This window comes from Rhinichthys klamathensis, unplaced genomic scaffold (assembly GCF_029890125.1).
Source record: "Rhinichthys klamathensis goyatoka isolate OS25496 unplaced genomic scaffold, OSU_Roscu_1.1 h1tg000191l_1, whole genome shotgun sequence".
Lineage (NCBI taxonomy): Eukaryota > Metazoa > Chordata > Actinopteri > Cypriniformes > Leuciscidae > Rhinichthys > Rhinichthys klamathensis.
In genome coordinates this window covers 8,736,728-8,757,079 of record NW_026606717.1, presented here as the reverse complement: position 1 = coordinate 8,757,079, position 20,352 = coordinate 8,736,728, and the positions used below count along the sequence as shown (strand labels likewise).

Genomic DNA, 20,352 nt, shown 5'->3' with positions numbered 1-20,352 from the left:
CCCAAGAGTCGCCATCATGCAGCCTTGACTCTGTCCTGGCACTTGGCAAGTCAGCAGCTGTGTCCTTACTGCTCCATGAGCAATCATGTCCATGAAATTCTCACCTTGTGTTGCTCGTTCCTGCATAGGGAATAGAAGTGTTTTATATGCAAGAATACACAATTAAAGGTATGCTTAAAGGGATAGTTCACACAAAAATGAAAATTCTGTCATCAATTACTCACCTTGATGTTGTTCCAAATATTGTTCGAACCTGTAAGACTTTCATTAATTTTTGAAACACAAATGAAGATCTTTTTGATGAAATCTGAGAGATTTCTGTCCCTCAATTGACAGCTTCGCAACTAACACTTTGACACTTCAAAACATTCATAAAGAGATTGTAAAACTAATTCATGTGAATTGAGCTGTTTAGTTTAAATATTCTGAAGAGACTCGATCTCTTTATATGATGAAGAGATTGAATTTAGGCTTTTATTCACATATAAACATTGATCTGCAAACATAAACAGAAGCTCAACCTAATCTGCTTGATGCTTAAGAACAAACCTCATTGGTTCTTGCTGAAGCTCAAACGTACTGCGTAACATGAGAACAAACCTCATTGGTTCTTGCAGAAGCTCAAACGTGCTGCGTAACACAAGAATGAACCTCATTGGTTCCTGCTGAAGCTCAAACGTGCTGCGTAACACAAGAATGAACCTCATTGGTTCTTGCTGAAGCTCAAACGTGCTACGTAACACAAGAATGAACCTCATTGGTTCTTGAGGAAGCTCAAACATGCTACGTAACACAAGAATGAACCTCATTGGTTCTTGAGGAAGCTCAAACATGCTACGTAACACAAGAGAATGAACCTCATTGGTTCTTGCTGAAGCTCAAATGTTGCTGCGTAACACAAGAATGAACCTCATTGGTTCTTGAGGAACTAAGCTAAAACATGCTACGTAACACAAGAGAATGAACCTCATTGGTTCTTGCACATCAAGCGAACATGCTAGAGCTTCTGTTTATCACAACTGAGTTGATGAAAGTTTATATGTGAATAAAAGCCTACATTCAATCTGTTCATCATGAACTATACCTTAAGTAAACTTTTAAAAGTGCACTGTAAAAATGTAAAATTAAATGTTTTACTGTAAAGCATTTTAAATCAAATTAAAGGGATACTCCACCCAAAAATGAAAATTCTGTCATAATTTACTCACCCTCAAGTTGTTGCAAACCTGTATGAGTTTCTTTCTTCTGCTGAACACAAAGGAAGATATTTTGAAGAAAGATTGGAACTTTGGCACCATTGACTTCCATAGTTTTTTTTTTTCTACTATGGAAGTCAATGGTGCCAAACAACTGTTTGGTTCCAATCGTTCTTCAAAATATCTTCCTTTGTGTTCAGCAGAAGAAAGAAACTCACACAGGTTTGCAACAACTTGAGGGTGAGTAAATGATGACAGAATTTTCATTTTTGGGTGGAGTATCCTTTTAAGTTGTTTTAATAATATTTTGTTGTGATTTAAGGAAGTACACAAATTTTGATGTGTTGCACTTAGCACATGTACTTGATTTGAATTTTAACTGTTGTGTGTTATTTGAGAAATTACATCAAAGTATAATAGAAGTAATTATAGAACAGTAGACATAATTATGAAATTACATATAAAGAAAAATTCCATAATAACTTCTATTTAGTCCTAATTAAACTTCAAAAGTTCAACTTGCATCTTAACTGCATTTCATGTAAATTTAAACTAGAATACATGTCCATTTATTTAGCATGAAACGGAAGTTGCGATAGTCTTTTCGTCCCTATTGTGACGTACAGTATATCCAAGAGAAACAGCTTCTCGAACAAGAAAAAAACGTTGGCAAGGGACTTGATTTTGAATGGTTTACTTTTGCTGCAATCTCATGTGAGTGACAGATTGCCCCACCTTCACGCCGAAAAAACATGCAGGTGGGAGGGGAAGTTATTTTGATTAAAGATAATGAGGGCACATGTATAAAAAAAAATAATAATGATGTGCACGGATAAATAATTTATAATAAATACTGCAATAACATTGTGTGGCTGTAATGATCGCACAACGCAGGAAATCATATCACAAAGTCTTAACTTGGAAACATGCAGGAGAATACAGGAATCAAACTCCTAGAATACTACCACACAAACATAAACGAGACTGAACAATGAACAGAGGATTAAATACACAGAGATTGATTAACAGAACTAAGAACAGGTGTGTGTTATAATCAGTCACCGTGGAAACTAACTGGCAAACCAGAACATGGCAAAGTATAAAAAAACTAAAAATAGAAAGTAAGAGCAATATTCCATAAAAAAATAGGACTGTCAATTTTGATTTCTTGTTGACTTTAAGTATTTGTTATTTGTATTGTTTAAAGTAGCCTATATTATTCCCATAAGAAGTACTTTTTTTAAAAGTATACTAAAGTGTACAGTTTTTTCACAAGGGTTTAGCTGTCAGCGCAAAGTGTGTTCCAAAAGACAGGCACATTATGTTGCCTTCTAAAATATCTTATTTTGGTCGAATCCCATGTATTCTCCTTGGACAATGCAATCCCAGAATGCATTGTGCACAGTGAAAAAATTCGTTCAAGATGGCAGCCAGGCAAGAGACATGTTGATTATAAATTTATTTCATTTAATATTCAAAAGAAAAGTGTCAATTAAAACCAATCCATGTATTTATTTGCTTCCAGTATAGCATTAGCAACATGTTAACTTCAAACTCTTCAAAAAATTAATTGAAATCAATTGTGAGTTGAGTCTCCCCTGCAAGTGTCACTAGTGTGGCAGACAAATTAGGGCCTATTCATAGGTGTCTATTCAGTAATGAACACCTTAGAATACTAATAAGATTAGAAGGTGGCTGTGGTCTAGATAGCAAGGCAGCTCACTTGGTTTTGGAACCGAGATATAATGTAATGTAATTTAAAGACAAGAAAATGAGAATCTGAATGAGAATAGGATTTTATTGGCAAGTAAAATTGCCCTTACAAATATTCTGACTTGTCAGTCGCTGACATGGGCCATGGCATTTAATAAGAAATGGTCTGCAGTCTTCATAATACTTAAATACAAGTGAAATAAAATTCCATTAGAATCTTCTCAGAACCTTATAACTAAAAACAAATTCTCTGGAAGTTATATTGATTAACATTCATACCATAGCGTACCAAGTACCAAAAAAAAAAAAAAAACATAACTTAAAAAAGAAGGGGAGGAAGAAGAAAAAAGCAATAAATGAATTTATCCTATTGGGGCTGAGAGCAATTAGCATCAGTTCCTTATGATCCCATTGCCACCTCTCAAAGTTGTGAGAAATGTTCAAAGCGATTATGATTTTAGTCATTGTGAAGGAACACCTGTAGAGAGCAAACCCCTCGGGACAGTGAGAAATGTCAGCACTGAAATTAATTAAGTAAAAGCTTTTTTCCAATTATTCATGAACAGTCTGCAGTGAATCCGTTAGCTTAAGTGATGATGGTATCGTCGCATTAGGGTGAGAATACTGAGGCTCTCGAGACAGCACACTCAAATAACTCAAGGCCATCATCTTTAGTTTTTTTGCCAGCAGTTTTTCATTGTGGTTGTAAAACTAAGCCTGTGTTGATTTAAAGAAAACTTGATAGCTGAAACGTTGAAGATTCGAACCCCACAAGAAGTTCAATTAAATAGTGAAGTATCTGTGGACAAAACTGTCTGTTAATATCTGTGTAGTGCGTTACATGACAATAGTTTTGCATATTAAACATCCCTAACATATTTTGTAATCTACAAGAAAAAATGTATAAAAACAGTTTTTTTTATATAAAAAGTGTCAATAAAAATAATTGCATGTACAGTAGTCAACATTTAAAGTGGAAGTTTGAATGTTGACTACTGTATTTCATGCTTATTGCAATTATGCATTGTTAGCTTAGCAACATGTTAATGCTAACTGGATATATGTAAACATCGCTTTAAATTTAGCATATTAAACTTAAATTCGAACTCTAACATAACATCATCTTACATCGTCTAAAACTTTTAAAGTGCCACTTCAGCTAAGAGATCAAACTTACATTATCAATAATGAATCTTTTGAATAGCCTTCTTGTGTTCTGCAAATAGCTTGAGGTTTTGCTAATTATTGTACAATAGCCCTAAAATACCTCCAGCCCGGGGAACATTATCACTCACAGAAGAACGTAATAGAGGATCAGAATGGCTCCTGGCTAAAGCACTAACCGCTTTAAAAACTTCCATGGCTTACAATACATTCTCAAATCAATATTTCATTATCTGGATAGAGGGGAAATGTTAATATAAAAATAACTTTTGCAGCACTTACACTGAAAGTTTAGCTGAAATGAAACATTGAGGTTGATGAAATGTTCATACTTTGTTTCGCCGCAAGTTCAATGCTGCAACATACAGGACAGTAAGACGCACTGAGGTAACAAAAAACAGTTACATTATCAAATAAGCCTTTTGTTAAAAATGTTTTAAATGGAAGAAATTGGAACATTTCAGCCATTCCACATTGAAGTAGGCTAATGCTAAAACTGTAATGTCCTCAGCAGTAAAAGCATGGTCTTTAAAAAGTAAATGGGGCTCTGAGTAAAAAAAAAAAAAAAGTCAATTGATTTAAGACAAGTGAGTGACAAGATAGATATATTGGTTAACAAAATCAACCTTATTTAAAACCTAAAAATCTGAAACTGATAGCATATTTTACCAACTAAATAGCCAGTCTTCTATTCACCTGTTTCAACGTGACATTGCAGTGACATTTATTAAAACATATATGTTATTAGTGTTATTAGTGTATTTAATAAATAAAAAAAATAGAACGGAATAGAAAAGGTTTTCATATTTGCTAATAGGATGTTATTGAGAGAATTGTATCGAATTCCAACAGCGACACCTAGAGACTGGTATGAGGAGGAAGCGTCTCACAGTCAGAATGTTGCTCTGCATGTTTTATTCCTCTAATTAGAGTTTGAGAGAGAGTACGGAGTTTTCAAATTTAACAAATGAAAAACGAGAATAGAATCAGGAACCCTGAAATGCAGTAATAGCACCTTGCTCATACTGGTTATTAACTGAATAAATTGCTTTTCCTCTCATACACATTTTTAAGCTCGTAAACTATAGTGACTAAACTGATTGCAATTTTATCTTTGCGTTTGATGCAAATTAATATTCATTTTCATAACTTGGAATGTAACAAAACAAAAGCTAACAGTTACCATGACGAGATAGTTCAACTCTAATTTCTGTCATCCTTTACTCACCCCCATGTTTTTCCAACCTTATGACTTTCTTTCTCCTTTCAAAAAGAAGATATAAATCGAGATTTTTTTTCCATCTATGGGCACCAAAACCGTTTGGTTTCCAACATTATTCAAAATATCTTAAGATCGTATAATATGGTTCATGTTTGGAACAACATGAGAATAGTAGCCTAAATGATGAAATTATTTTCATTTTTGAGTTAACTATTTCTTTAACGTATATGGTTTATATATATATAAAGTTTGGTGGATGGTCTAAGCAGGAACACTTAGGTGGAAAAAAAGTGAAACAGTGGTGTGGCTTTTACTTTGGGCCTCAAGGGCAAAATATCCCATAGTGCCTTGTGGTTTGGGCCAAGTGGTTTCTGCCACAGATTTTATTAGTAAGCCGAAATCATTTGTTACCCCCACAGGCTGATAAATGAACTTCTCTAGGCACTCCCTGAAAACAGTGGACAGCTCAAAGTGTTTTCCTTAGTGTTTCTTTTCTCCTGCGTCAACCTTAAATCTGTACATTACAAAGAATTACATTTTTTTCCAAAGAAGTTAAGGAGGAATATTATTTTTTTAATACCCAGTAGGCTTTAGTTTACACCAAAACGATAATCCATTATTTGACTTGCTGTTGCTAGTCAGGCAGTTGGCCTGCAGTAACAGGGGACATGCTAGTTCTAGAGAGGTTTTCATTGGACAAAATATCTGTAAGGTAAGTCATCAATGTTTTTGCTGCAAGACAAATATATTTTTTGATTTGTTAGTTTATAGATGACCTGAAGGACTTAAAGCCACTGAAATGCCTCAGATGCACATTTCACATTGAACCATATGCAATATGTAATGCGCTGAGGTAAAATGCTATGCACATAGCAACTAAATTGCTTAAATATTGGTTTTGGGTCTAACAAAATGTCTCAGCGCATGTCTTATTCATCATCATTTCTCATGCAGATAAAGATTTAAAAATGGATCAGGCTCTTGCCCTATCTTGACATTTAAATTTCATGTTTTGTGATGGGTTAGGCAAGTCTCTAAAACCAATGACGAAATCCCTGCAAACCAACTGTACTTTATTTTCAACAAGAAGAAACACTGAGCCCATGATATTTAGTTTTCCAAGAAAGCCGTTTACAGATTAATCATTTTTTATAGACTTACATAAATTAACTCGAGGTCTACACAACATTAATCTGCACCTGATTATTATATTTTCTACATTTCCCCCTCTTTCATTCGTGTTTATGTATAGGCTATGTGAGTGCCCATGCTAAACCTGTAGCTATGATGCTACGCTACTCTGAGTGGTGGTTAGCGCACAAAATGCATTTGCTAGTTGGTTACTTACACAGATATTTTACGGTATGACTTGTGTCTGTCCTGTAGTGTAAGATTATTGGATTTATTTATGTTTATCATCCGCCATAAAAATTGTGTTTCGGGAACACTTAGAAAGTAATAGCACACCTCTCCTTGTAAATAGCCACATAACACAGTGCAGCAGTCAGCTTCCAGAAGTAAAAACCCCATTGATTTTCTACAAAGGGGAATAGAGTGCTACAGGGATAGACCACAGCAATATAGGCCGATTAGTGATGCTAACATAGCCTACTAGTCAATTATTATTTGAAACAACACACATCAAAGTTGCCTACTCGGGTTAAATTCAGGATACAAAAAGCAATATGTATTTTGACATGGTTTCCAACTATACTCCGAGAAATGTGAAGACAACCAGTATTTCTAGTGCTACGTGTTGAGCGGTAGAAGTGAAGGTGTAAACCAGGGCTCTAACCTGAAATTGAGGGCTCTTGTCCGTTGAAATTGGGGCCAGGAGATAGCATTTTATTTGAGACCACACCACAGGCCTCAGGAGCAGAGCTATCTAATAAGAGCCACACTATGGGGAACTATGGGGACATTAACACTGAGCGCCTCAGCACTGTAAACCTGCTCTTACACTGATTCAGGTTTGGGTTCCTCTAGTGATGGCTGGGGTTTTAATGGCTTAATATCAAGCCTGATACCAGACCAGTGTAAAAGGGCATGGTATGCCTGCAGCATCAAACCCCAAAGTTCCAGTGGTGGAAATTGAACAACATTTGCAGTAAACAGTATAGAGCCAGGATACAGCGCGATAGTCTCAGCCTCAGACGTCACACCCACAGACCGTTGGCTGAATGTCTCATGCATAAGGCAGTGGTTCCCAACTCTGGTCCTGGAGTACCCGCAGTTTAGATGTCTATCTAATCAAACACACCTGATTCAACTCGTCAGCTCATTAGTAAAGACTCCAAGATGGGTGAGTCAGATAAGAGAGACATAAAAAAAAAAAGTGCACTGTTGGAGGTCCTCCAGGACCAGGATTGATGTGATTTCCCGGGAGACGTGTGTGTCACATTCTTTAACGATCAGCCTGGAAACAAAGCCAAAACCCCCTCATGGAAGAAGAAAACTTAGGGGTGATTTAAGCTAAAAACTGAAAACTTTTTATGCAGTTTGGCCATTCATTTACAATGACGTTTTGGGGGCCTGAAAATGCAAACGTTTAAAAAAAATATATATATATCGCTATTGTCTCTGTGCAAACTGCAAAAACACGAATTTGTGAATCTTTTCTTTTCCTTTAATCCTCCCTTGTCAGGTTTATGCTACTCTAAGCAATGCCTGAACTTTGTATTTTGAGTCCTACTTGTTATTTGTACCTCTTCATGATGACTCGCTTGCTGTATTCCTCATTTGTAAGTCGCTTCGGACAAAGGCGTCTGCTATATGACTAAATGTAAATGTATAACAAACAGTGAACTTTAAAGATGAAGCAGAGTAGGATCCAATTGCCTTACACAAGGCAACAACAAACAACCAACAAGGAAACTATAAACAAAAGAATATACTTAAGTGTGAAATGTATGTAGTTTTGAAACACTTACATGTTACTTACAATTCAATGAAAAAGTATAAAAGTTTAAACTTATATTAAATGCAATTATAATTATGATTATACATAATATATTTCTAATTGCAATTTAGTATAAGTCAAATATTTGAACTTTAAATGTAATATCAAATAACACTGCCGTTAAAATTATAATTAGTACTTTAGACGACACATCAACAGCCTGACAAAAGATGATTAAAACATGATTTAAAATGTACTTTAAAGTAATACATTTAATTTGGCATTATAAAGTGCACTTTTCAAAAAAGGGTTAAGGGTGTTAAGAAACATTATGAATATGACCTGCAAGTATAGTTTTTTAACATTTACATTTAGGCATTTGGCAGACGCTTTCATCCAAAGCGACTAACATTGCAAGGTAAACATTTGATCAGTTCTTTCTTTCCATGGGAAGGAATGCTAAAGTGCCATGTTTTACTGTTTGAGATAAACAGGAAGATACTGTATTTTAACAGTATATTTTAAATATGTTTATGATTTGAAGTATACACTATGTGCATATTCAATCCAAGGCACATTTCTTTTTCACCATTTTTAGTTAATCTGGTGGGATGTCAAACATTAAGGCCTCGCTGGTTTTGGAAGGGTGGGACACTCTTACGATCTGATTCAAGGTTTACAAGGTCTCGGCTGATAGATGAGGGAAATGCACAAAGCAACACTATTCCCTCAAATTATAAGCCATTAAGGAGCTGCTTCAATTTCACCCTCCTAATTTAATGAGGGGGACTAATGACACTGCATAATAGGATCGAGGACCGTGCCGGTTTCAGATAGAACAACCAGAGCTGGAAGGGTTTCAGGTAATTTGGCATTGAATATTTTTGGGCGAATTAAATCCACTTTCTATAAATAAAAAATTCATTGCATTCCTCCCTGTGCACAATGTTTTATATATTCATATAATTTATAGGCCTACCTGACATACAGCATCTGGGACCACTAGTGAAAAGGCTTTCTTTTCTTTTCTTTTTTTTACATTCTTTTCTGATTTTGCACAAAAGTTTCTTTACAATCTGAGTTGAATTGAAAAATCTGAATTACAAAATGTCGTAGTATTTGGTTTATTGTTTTTGCTGAAATGACAGCAGCACTTATAATGATAATCATGTTCTCCAGCATGATTTGAGAATGTTCCAGAAAACATCTGCCAAGACTTGGCTAATAATAAATAAAATAAAGATAGAATTAGTCCATATGAAGGTTTGCATTGTATATGTGTTCAAATCTAACCACTTCATAGCTGTGTATGGTCTACATTGTGACAAATTGATTTTTGACAAAATTGAAACCATTAATTTGAATGGGAATCTCCTAGTGCCGGTGTGTGTGTGTGTGTTTATTCGTGTGTTTCTGGGGATGTTATAGTCTCATGCCTTCATTTGTGTGTGTATGTGCTCTGGACTGAGCCAGGTTTTGTTTTATTAATGAAAAAACAAAAAACATTGCCCCATTTCCCATTAATTTCCATGACGGGTCAATTTGACCCGCGGGGACATCGGATTAAGGATTTTTTTTTTTTTTTTTTACCACAAAAAAAATTGACTGTCATTTTTTTTGTGCATGTTCCCCAATTTCAGGTGGATGAAGATTAAGCAAGGTCTTGTACCATCTAATTGAGCACTCATATTTTGAGAAAGAAAAAATCAATTTAAAGCCATTTTGGGTCAAAATGACCCAGACATTTTTTTCCTTCAGAAAATCTGCCATGTTCTATACCTGATTTTGCAAATTAATCGATATAGAATCGAATTACAAGCTTGTGAATCACAATCAAATCGTTAAATTCGACCCCAACATATACATAATGTATATATACAGTATATATAGATTCATACACATTGAACCACAAGCTTAAACAAAAGCTGTGCTTGGCATGATTTCTTTATTCTTCAATTATTATTTACATGAACACAATAACAATGTTAATTTTACACTACAGTGAGTGAATAATTGTTCGGTTCCTCAGTTGCTCCACATACTCCTTGGCCTGGTCGAATCCGGTCTTCTGCTCGACGTTGGGCGGCACCCCCTCAACCAGCTTTACAAAGTAGTGGCAGTGCACTTTATCCATGATGCCGAACATGCCACGTCCATGATAACGAATGCGCTTCAGGTATTTTCCTTTGCCAGAGAACGACTCAGCTGTAGAAGTCAGGCCGAAGAAAATATAATTCAACTGTTAGAATGACTGGTTTACCTTGAAATCCAACAGCCATATTTACAAATAAATAACTCAAAATATATATATATATAAAAAAGTCAGAAGCATACATAACAGATAAAACATAAAATATTGGAATTAAACAAAAATAATAATGCCTTTTCATGCAAAATATGGATTTATTTTGTCTTTATCCAACAAAACATTGGTAACACTACAATAAGGGTTTATTTTATTACATTAGTTAGCATGAACTAATAATGAACATTACTTCTACAGCATTTACTAATTTTGGTTAACGTAAATCTCAACATTTACTAAAACATATTGAAGGTCCAAAGCTGTATCTGTTATCATTAGTTAATGCACTGAGAACTGACATGAACATTAACAACGATTAATAAATGCTTTAAACATTTAGCACTTAGGCCTAGTTCATGTTAGTTAAGGCATTAACCAATTATTAACTTATTGTAAAGTGTTACCAAAACATTTAGCAAGAAAAACCACCCATTATTTTTTCTCAAAATAGTTTTCAACAAAACGATTTTCACAAATTTTTTTTTTTTTTTTTTGGTTGAGACATATTTATTCTTAAAACTTTGAAGTTTCATTTCAGCATAAAACTGATTAGCTTGAAACCATTTTTTTGAAAGCATGTCAAAGGACTTTTTTTTTTTGCTAGCGTGTCAAGACGATCGCTTGTGAATTATTTTTTTGGTTTAATGAAAAGTTTACGATCTATGGATTGGATCGCTGATTAATGACAAATGCTTATGAAAGCAGGGTAATGTTTACAGAATATTTAAGATAAACTTGTACTTGTGTACATTTAAAAGTATACAAAAAATGTAAAAAAGATGCACAAAAAAAAAAAAAAAAAAAAAAAAGGTCTAATAACTTTGATGTTAATGTTTGCCCATTTTTTTGAAAGCATGTCAAAGGACTTCTTTTTTTTTTTTTGCTAGCGTGTCAAGACGATCGCTTGTGAATTATTTTTTTGGTTTAATGAAAAGTTTACGATCTATGGATTGGATCGCTGATTAATGACAAATGCTTATGAAAGCAGGGTAATGTTTACAGAATATTTAAGATAAACTTGTACTTGTGTACATTTAAAAGTATACAAAAAATGTAAAAAAGATGCACAAAAAAAAAAAAAAAAAAAAAAAAGGTCTAATAACTTTGATGTTAATGTTTGCCCATTTTTTTGAAAGCATGTCAAAGGACTTCTTTTTTTTTTTTTGCTAGCGTGTCAAGACGATCGCTTGTGAATTATTTTTTTGGTTTAATGAAAAGTTTACGATCTATGGATTGGATCGCTGATTAATGACAAATGCTTATGAAAGCAGGGTAATGTTTACAGAATATTTAAGATAAACTTGTACTTGTGTACATTTAAAAGTATATAAAAAATGTAAAAAAGATGCACAAAAAAAAAAAAAAAAAAAAAAAGGTCTAATAACTTTGATGTTAATGTTTGGCATGTTTGCGACTTACCAATATATAGATTTGATTTGTATTCCACATTATGATTCTTGATCGCCATTTCCTGAGCTTCCAAAAGAACCTTTAACACAAACATTTAAAACCTTATAGCTTCTTAAAACGGATTTCGAAGTGTGACATTTAATGATCACATTGTTTTCACAGCAAAAACATATTTTAATCAATATTATTTGAGCAGTTCAATAGACATTTTCAAGTCATATCACTGTATTTTTACCTCTTTGATTATTTTAGCTCCCTTCTTGTCGTTGAACTCGAGCTGAGTGAGTGCCTGGTCAATGGTCATACCTCTGAGCTGTAGAACACATTCATCACTAAAATATTCATACCATCATCATTACTCCATATGCCGTATTATATAATTAGCAACATTAGGAGTATAACGGTTCTCGGTTTAAAAAAAATGTAATCGTACTGTTCTCCACCCACGGTTCGGCACTCACTTGCATCGCGGTTCAACTCAAATCTGACTACGCATCTATAATTTGGTTTGTTGAAAATAGCGATGCGTAAAACCGACAGAGTGAACTCGCTCGCGCTGTGAGAAGATTTGTGTGTGCACTCACCCGAAGCGCACACACGGCCAAAGCCACGTCTCGGACAGCGCGCAAATATTAAGTTCTCTTTTAAGTCTTGCGCTTGACCAGACAAATTCACTCAAAAATTGTGTCAACATGCCCGTCCTGGCAAGTATCCTAGCAAACGTAGTAGGTTATGTCTTAAGTGAACGTAAACAGTCGAGAAAGACAAAGCATGTGTACAGTATCAGTGGATTGGATCAGTGGATTATGTCTTAAAGTGACAGCAGCCTAAACATTTATGTTAATCAAACAACATAAGACAAGGAAATCACGTACTGCTCTTGACTGATTAGCTTTTGTATCTTTATTAATTATTGATGAATCTTTATTTCATTTGTACAGTTAAGATTATATGCTGTTATTTTACATTTGATAACTTTATTCAATTTCTGCACCAGAAAGCTACTGTTAGCTGATCGGAACGTGCGCACTGTTGACGTTGACAGGAGCGCGGATTGATAGAAAATAGTGCCGATTAAAACTGAGGTATGAATTTTGACCGGCGTGTTTTTTGTGTGGTAAATGAATCAAGCTTTGAAACGCAAATAATTTTTTCACGTAAAAACGCACAGTTTTGTGACCCCGGAAAATAACCGGGAGTACTTTATTAAAAAACTTCCAGCGGCCAGAACTCTGACCAGGGAGGTGACAACAGAGTGGGTCAGTGTGTATGCACTATAGTGCTGGTAAGGATTGCATACACTTCATGTCTTAAATGGGCGAACTAACCCTTTAAACCTTGACCCTAAAACCTGGATAAAAACCGAACCGTGAGCTATTTGAACCGTCACACCCCTAATCCACATATCACTCACTCACCAATTTAGCCAAGTACCACATCTTGTCTTTGCTGTATTTGATCTGACGTCTGCAGTGATGGATCTCCTATTCCACACACACACACACACACACACACACACACACACACACACACACACACACACACACACACAAAACACAAGTCAAACCCAGCATAATTTAATGAACTTCATTCATTCACATATTGTAAAAGTGAATTAAATGTATTACTAACAGCTGGTCTGCGTGGTTCATCTTTCTGTTGTGGTGGATATACAGTCAGATTTCTCCTTTCCCAGTGTTTGCTGTTTAACTCTGGGCTTGTGTGAAGACATGACACTTGTGGTAATGTAGAGGAAGATCCAAGCAACCTGATGAAAAGAGCAAGATAGACCGAAAAACATTAGAGAATACATAGGCTGTGTCTCAACACCTAGCGATCTATTTTGATGGCCAGAAATATTATTTATCGAGATAGCTAGTGACACAATGTGTGTCCTTTCCTTTGCACAGCAACTGCATGGGATCTTCTTACCTAGAGCGAATATGTCCACAAGCACGACCAATGGAGGCTAAACCTGTCGATAATGTTCATATAATTCCCAGTTAAACCAAAAGCAACTGAAATGCCAATATAAATATAAATACAACGTAAGTATATTTGATTTGACTTACCAGCCCATGTCACTGCGGAGGCCGCCATATTGATTGTTTAAAGATGTCCGATTCGTGAGGGAATCGTTTTGATTCGGATCTTTTAGATGAGTCGGTTGAATACAGTCAGTTAAAAAAAAAAAAAAATTGTGAATTTTTGTATTTTTTGAGTTATCAAGGTTGCGTAGTTACTTTGTACGCAAAAGAAGTACTGTGTAATATTAATTAACCACATGTAACAGAATCACTAAAATGGTGTTTCGAACCGGTTCTTTGAAACGAACTATCCGAAAGAACCGATTCTCGGAAATGAGAGGTTGAATACTTTACGACCATACGACGCTGCGCTTTACGGCAAGTGTCACTGCAAATTAGTTTAAAGTTATATTTTTTATTATTAATGGAAGGATTGTTTCCTACTAAAATATTCACATGACAAATAAGGCCCACTAAAATATTTTCCGGCCAACATGTTTATTGAATGTTGGTCTTAAAAAAAGATTTTACTGTCTCTGTGGTCCCTTCTCGCGTTCCGTATAATGTTTTACAACACACGCTGTCGTTATTCGGCAGCTGGTGTGTTTTCGGCAGCATGAGTACATGTGAGAAGTGAATTCACTGTCTGTCACCATCCGTGAATTAGTTTTCTTATCTTGATGCAGCGATCACTTGCTCTTTATAATGCACCAAAGACATCTGCCAGCCTCTCCAAACTGGTACTGTTCACGCTGCAGTGACATAAATGGAAATGGAGTGCTAGGTTTTGGAGCAAAGAATACAGTCTATCTGCTAAATGTGACCGCAGCATCTCCAGCAGTCACAGGTAAGAGCCCGGTGCTTTCATTCAGTGCTTTGCTTTGCGTTTGCAAAACCACATCGATCTGATCTGATCAGTCCTTCTTTCTGCAGGTGAACTCAGTGGACACACGGAACGAGTTTCTGGTTTTGCATTTTGCTCCTATGATGGACAAGAACACATTTGTGCCAGCACTTCAGACGATAAGACAGTCAAAATCTGGGATTCTGAGCAGAAAATTCTGCTGAAAGAGCATAATGTTCACCAAGTGAGTGAATATTTTACCTCCCGTGATTTATAGAGTTGTGACTGGCTCACAAGTTGTTCTAGATTGTTCTAGATTGCAGCTTTCTATCTACACCTTTTCACTTTTCACCAGATATACCAAGAGTATAACGATTTTTATTTGCCTTGCCCACACTTACTGTCTCCACATCTAACTAAATATCTAATTAAAAACATGTTTGTTTAAATATACATTTAAATAATTATTATACATATAAATATAGAGTAACTAATATAATGTTTATTTATATTTTTCATTAAACGCTTTTTCTTTACAAAAGTTTGAAATTTTAATTTCAAATGGATTTTTAATTTTCGGTATTATAAAGAAATTTTACATTTATAATGTAACTCCATGACAACCACAATATCAAAACTACTTTTGCTGAAATATTTTCTACCCATTTTAAGACTATCACTGGTATATTTGACAGCCGTATGTCAGTCAGCTAGAAAAATCCACACTGGTGACGTTTAAATAAGCAGAGTTTTGGGGCTTTATCTTTGTTAAAAATGTTGATTTTTAATTTGCAGCAACACTATAGTATATCTATAATGTATTCCATGAAAACCATAAAAAAAAACATTACTGTTGCTACATATTTAAATAAGCAAAATATGTGTGGTGGAGTTACATTTCTGTGACCTTTATATCCATAAATATATAATACGACTATATATCTTTTTTATAATATATTCCATAAAAATAAGCATTGTCAATTCTGATTTCATGGTGAAAAAATACTAACTTTTTAAGTTTGCATGTCATAAAACACGTTCACAGGGCCTAAAATTAACACTTGCCAAGCGCCAAATTCAAGTAAAAATCAGCATGGGTGAGTATATGAAATGCCAAGTTGTCTGGTAATATTTTTATGAATACTTGCAATGTTGTGAGAACATGAACAAACGCGAACGACGCTTGCTACAGTTGGCGGGCCACTGCTGCATCATCACAAAAGTTTAAGTCTTGTCAATTGAAATACTCAAACATACGCGAAAGGGAACTCAATTAGTTACTCTCTGTGTTGGAAATTTTATTATGCAAACATCTTCGCGCCAATAAATCCACGTCTCAGACAGCGCGCAAATACTGAATTGAACTCTCTTTTACGTCGCCTTGCGCTTGAAAATGCCCGTATTGGCGAGTACCCTCGTGAACATAGTCAGTTATGTCTTAAGTGAACATAAACAGTTGAGAAAGAAAACGCATGTGTATCAGTATTCCATCCTTGCATTAGCTCTTAAAGTGACAGCAGCCAAATATAAACTACCTGCGGCTGTCTGTGTCCTTAATGTTAATCAAACAACAAAAGACAAAAAAATCACTCCCTGCCCTTGACTAAATAACTTTTTTAACTTTAATAAGGATTCATCCATGTTTAATTTATACAGTGAAGACTGTTATTTTACATTTGATTACTTTATTAATTTCTGTACCTGCAAATGGCAAACAAATGTAAATGGTGGTGACTGTGTTCGTGTTTTGAACAGAGCACCATCACTGCGGTCCACTGGTCTCCAGTGCAGAAACTTCTGCTGGTCACAGGAGATGAGAAGGGCATCGTGGTGTGCTATTGGTTCAGCAGTAATGACACCCAGAGCTTCTTCCCTGAACCTCGAACGATCTTCTGCGTGTCCTGCTCTCCACATGAAGAAAACTACATCGCAGTGGGGTAGAGGCTTGTTATATTATTATTTAATGTGCGTTCATTGTGATCCTAGAGAGACCCTGACTCTTAAGCGATGCTTGCTAATTGTATATGCTTCCTCCTTAAGGTACAAGGATGGAATGATAGTAGTAATAGACATCAGTAAGAAAGGGGAGGTGATTCATCGCCTGAGGGGGCATGATGATGAGATTCATGCGTTGGCATGGTGCCCTCGTCCCAGAGAAGAGCCTCTATACGGACGATCAGAAGAAAACGCAGGTAAGCAACTTCAAGATCCGTCTTGCCTCAGTCAGTAAGTTAATACTGTTAAAGGTAGGGTGGGCTATTTCAGAGTGGCTAGCAATAGCAACCGAATGCAATGATTGGACGAACATTTTTTGGTCCTAAGATTCCACCGATATCCTATAAGATATCCACAGTAAATATAATAAATAAAAAGATCATATAACATTATGTGATGTTACATTTTTTTAAGTAAATGAATAAAGGGTTTCTCAAATGGAGGGAACTGCAGGGGGTTCGTGATTTGACGATAAGCTGGTTAATTCAATCGCATGTAACATTAAAATAAACAAATGGGGCTGCGCAATTAATCAAAATAAAACATTAGTGATAAAATCACAATGACAAAAACAGACAACAAACTTACTAAAACATCAAAAAACAGAAAATATTCAAACAAAAATGTATTCAAAATATTAAAAACTCAATGAAACTAAAATATCGCCTCGTTCATTTACATGCGAGCAGCTTATAATGGCGTGTTTCAGAGCTACTCTGTTCACAGTAAATGCTGCGTCTCATAAATTACATTTCTATTTTGCGCAGCGAGTTTAATGTGCATTTGGGAACAAAATGTGCACTAGGTTCACATAATTTCCAACATTTTTGCGAACCGCACTTGAGTTCCATCTTTTCAGCGGTCTCAGTCCGCTTCCAAATTAACTCTGGTGCGGTTCGAATGAAATCTGAACGCAACGCTGACAAGAACATGTAAACAAACCAAAAATGGGACAAGATGCCACCCTAAAAAGGACAGAATGCTCAAGCATACCTGTTTTTTTATCGTCATAGACTTATGACGGGCTTGTAGCCCATCACAGTTCGGTACAGGCGTCAGAAACGCCGTCGTCTTGCAGTAGATCTTCGTTTATGTGTGTGTGACGGATGGATTCCTGCCACTGTTTTGACTCCTTTGCACATTTGATCAACTCTTCACGAGTTCTCAGCTGGTCAAAATACCATCATATGGAGCTACCCACATACAACGAGTGCATTTATCCCAGCACACAGCATTGCTTTGGATGTTCGGTAAGTTCCGTCGCGAAATATGCGTAATAAAAAATCCGACCAATCAGGTTGTGAACATATACCTATGCCTTTAGGTTTGGTATCTTTAGGTTCGGTGTTAAAATGCAAATGTGAACGCTAAACAGACCAGGGCTAAATGTTTTTTGTTTTGGTCGGGACCAAACGAACCAAGCAAATCGAACTACAAGTGTGAACACACACACAGTTTACATGATTTCCTCAATATTCCCAGTAAAAGCTTGAGAATTTGACATGTTCAAACCGTTTGAAAATGAAGAATTTAAGACATGCATACAGTATTTCTGTTGTAACTAGTGTCAGTTGGTTCCTGTGAAGAGTGAATCCAAGTATGAACCATGTGACCATTACCTGACATCGGAGAACCACGAACATGCGAATGTGTCGTTAAATTTTTGAAATATTAACTTAAAATCTCAGAGGGTACTTAAATTAAATATTTGATGTCTAAGGAGTTCGGCTGTCAAAAAAAAGTTTTGGACAAAAATAGATTGGACAAATAAAAAAAAGTGACTTGTCCTTGACTCTTTCCGTAGATGGAATCAATTTGGCGACAGAAGGAGCAGAAGTGGGGTGTTACCTGGCGTCGGGTAGTCGAGATCAGACTGTGCGGATATGGAGCACAGCCAGAGGCAAAGGTGACAAAGAGAGATTCATTACCCAAAGATTGCACAGACATAACTGGTTTATGGTAGCTTTCAGGTGCAGTGTCATTGAGGTCACCGTGTGTCTCTTCTCAGGTGTAATGACGCTGAAACTTCCCTTCCTGAAAAGACGAGGAGTGGGAGTTGATCCAGCGTTGAAGGAAAGACTTTGGCTGACAGTCCACTGGCCTAAAGGGAGACCTTCACAGATTGTGTCCAGCTGTTTTGGGTATGTTGTGTTTGGTTATTGTGTGTTGGAGGATGTTTTGTAGTAAGCGAACACGAGTCGAATCACTGTGAATGTTGTCGTGCAGCGGTGAGATCGTAATGTGGGATCTCATGAAGTCAGGCAAGCAGAAGTGGAGTCTGTTGGGCAGTTCCCCAGACGGAGAGAATCATAGCCGTATCGTCTTCAACATGAGCTCGTTTCGCTCAGGGGACAGAGAACTTCTGCTCAGCACCTCAATGGACCGAGAGGTGAGATCTTCCTCCATTAGGATGTGCTTGTAAAGCATTTTCAGCAAACTCTGCTAACACAATACAGAATAAATAATTTTTTATTTCTCCTTACAAAAATACCTTTTTCTAAAACTGAGTTATGATATTATCATGGAATTGAAATGTGATAATCTTTCAATATCATGGTATACGAGTATCATCAGTGTATTGTGATACCACCACAATACTTTTTGTAAGTAACATTCTCCACAAATGTGTGAGAAGTAAATATATAATCCATAATTATTTGGGTTGCACTTTATTTTACAGTACATTCAATTATGTGTACTTACAGTGTACTTGCCTGAAAGTACTGGTTAATGTAAGGTAACTACATGGGTTAGGTTTAGGAGAAGGTTCAGGTTTAGTATCTAGTTATAACCTAGTTATTGTAATTACTATAATATGTACTTGGGGATCAGAACTATAAAATAAAGTGCTACCATTATTTGTCTATTTGTTAAAAGAAATTGCTATTACAATAATAAGGTGGAATAAGTTGTGGGTGAATGTAGGGTATTTTCACCCCAAATTCAGAAATAAATACTAAATTGCTATATTAAATAAAAATATTAAATTATATTTTGCATGAAGGAAATGTATTCGTTGTACAATTGATACATTTACCATAAAAGAAAGTTTATATTAGGGCTGTCAGTTAAACGCGCTATTAACGGCGTTAACGCAAACCCATTTTAACCGCGTCAATTTTTTTATCGTGCGATTAATGGTCTTTTTGGCCTAGCAAACTTTGTAGTTTTTTTTTCACATGCTTTTGCAACAGGACGTGGCATGCGTGGCGCTGAGCTATGAAACCCATTCATTTCAATGGCTTGCGCCGCGCGAGGACGTTTTGAAAGCGCAAGCGGATCTAGCTAGACCGGAAACAAAACAACAGGCACGGCGCCGCACACACTCGTTTGGGCTTGCGAGCCGGCCAAATAGTTGGTTAACGTTACGTTTTGAGTGGATGACGAGCGCGAGATGCCAAAATGGATGCCAATAAGATTCTGAATGGAAAATTTACTTTTAAAAAGTTGCCAAATGGTCCCATTGACAACACCAAAGTGATCTGTGTTGTCGTTGTGAACTGAGCTATCATCATCGCAGCACGTCCAGTCTGAAATACCACTTGATGATGGCCAAGCACACACACACACAGCTGAT

General features: G+C 36.0%; 2 protein-coding genes across 2 annotated transcripts in view; one reads left to right on the top strand and one right to left on the bottom strand.

The window, feature by feature from the left end:
* Positions 1–10,120: 10,120 nt before the first annotated feature.
* On the bottom strand, positions 10,121–14,031 carry mrpl22 (mitochondrial ribosomal protein L22). The gene is made up of 7 exons (XM_056262360.1): positions 13,982–14,031; positions 13,842–13,884; positions 13,542–13,677; positions 13,328–13,393; positions 12,145–12,222; positions 11,919–11,988; positions 10,121–10,399 (listed from the first exon to the last, which is right to left on the bottom strand). The coding sequence occupies exons 1-7, from the start codon at positions 14,007–14,009 to the stop codon at positions 10,191–10,193; spliced, it is 630 nt and encodes a 209-aa protein (XP_056118335.1). The 5' UTR covers positions 14,010–14,031; the 3' UTR covers positions 10,121–10,190.
* A 537-nt stretch (positions 14,032–14,568) lies between these two features.
* The window catches only part of gemin5 (gem (nuclear organelle) associated protein 5), a 33,605-nt gene continuing 27,821 nt past the window's right edge, over positions 14,569–20,352 (top strand). Inside the window, exons 1-7 of the mRNA XM_056262308.1 lie at positions 14,569–14,783; positions 14,870–15,024; positions 16,536–16,717; positions 16,821–16,972; positions 18,580–18,681; positions 18,784–18,916; positions 19,002–19,164. Coding sequence (XP_056118283.1) covers positions 14,642–14,783; positions 14,870–15,024; positions 16,536–16,717; positions 16,821–16,972; positions 18,580–18,681; positions 18,784–18,916; positions 19,002–19,164 — 1,029 coding nt within the window. The 5' untranslated portion in view covers positions 14,569–14,641. The remainder of the gene's footprint in view (positions 14,784–14,869; positions 15,025–16,535; positions 16,718–16,820; positions 16,973–18,579; positions 18,682–18,783; positions 18,917–19,001; positions 19,165–20,352) is intronic.

Coding starts and splice junctions, on each gene's coding strand:
- mrpl22 (XM_056262360.1), bottom strand. CDS start 14,009: ATGGCGGCCTCCGCAGTGACATGGGCTG. Junction 13,678..13,841: donor TGTGGACATATTCGCTCTAG/GTAAGAAGATCC, acceptor TCTTTTCATCAG/GTTGCTTGGATCTTCCTCTA. Junction 12,223..13,327: donor TGTGGTACTTGGCTAAATTG/GTGAGTGAGTGA, acceptor TGTGTTCTACAG/CTCAGAGGTATGACCATTGA.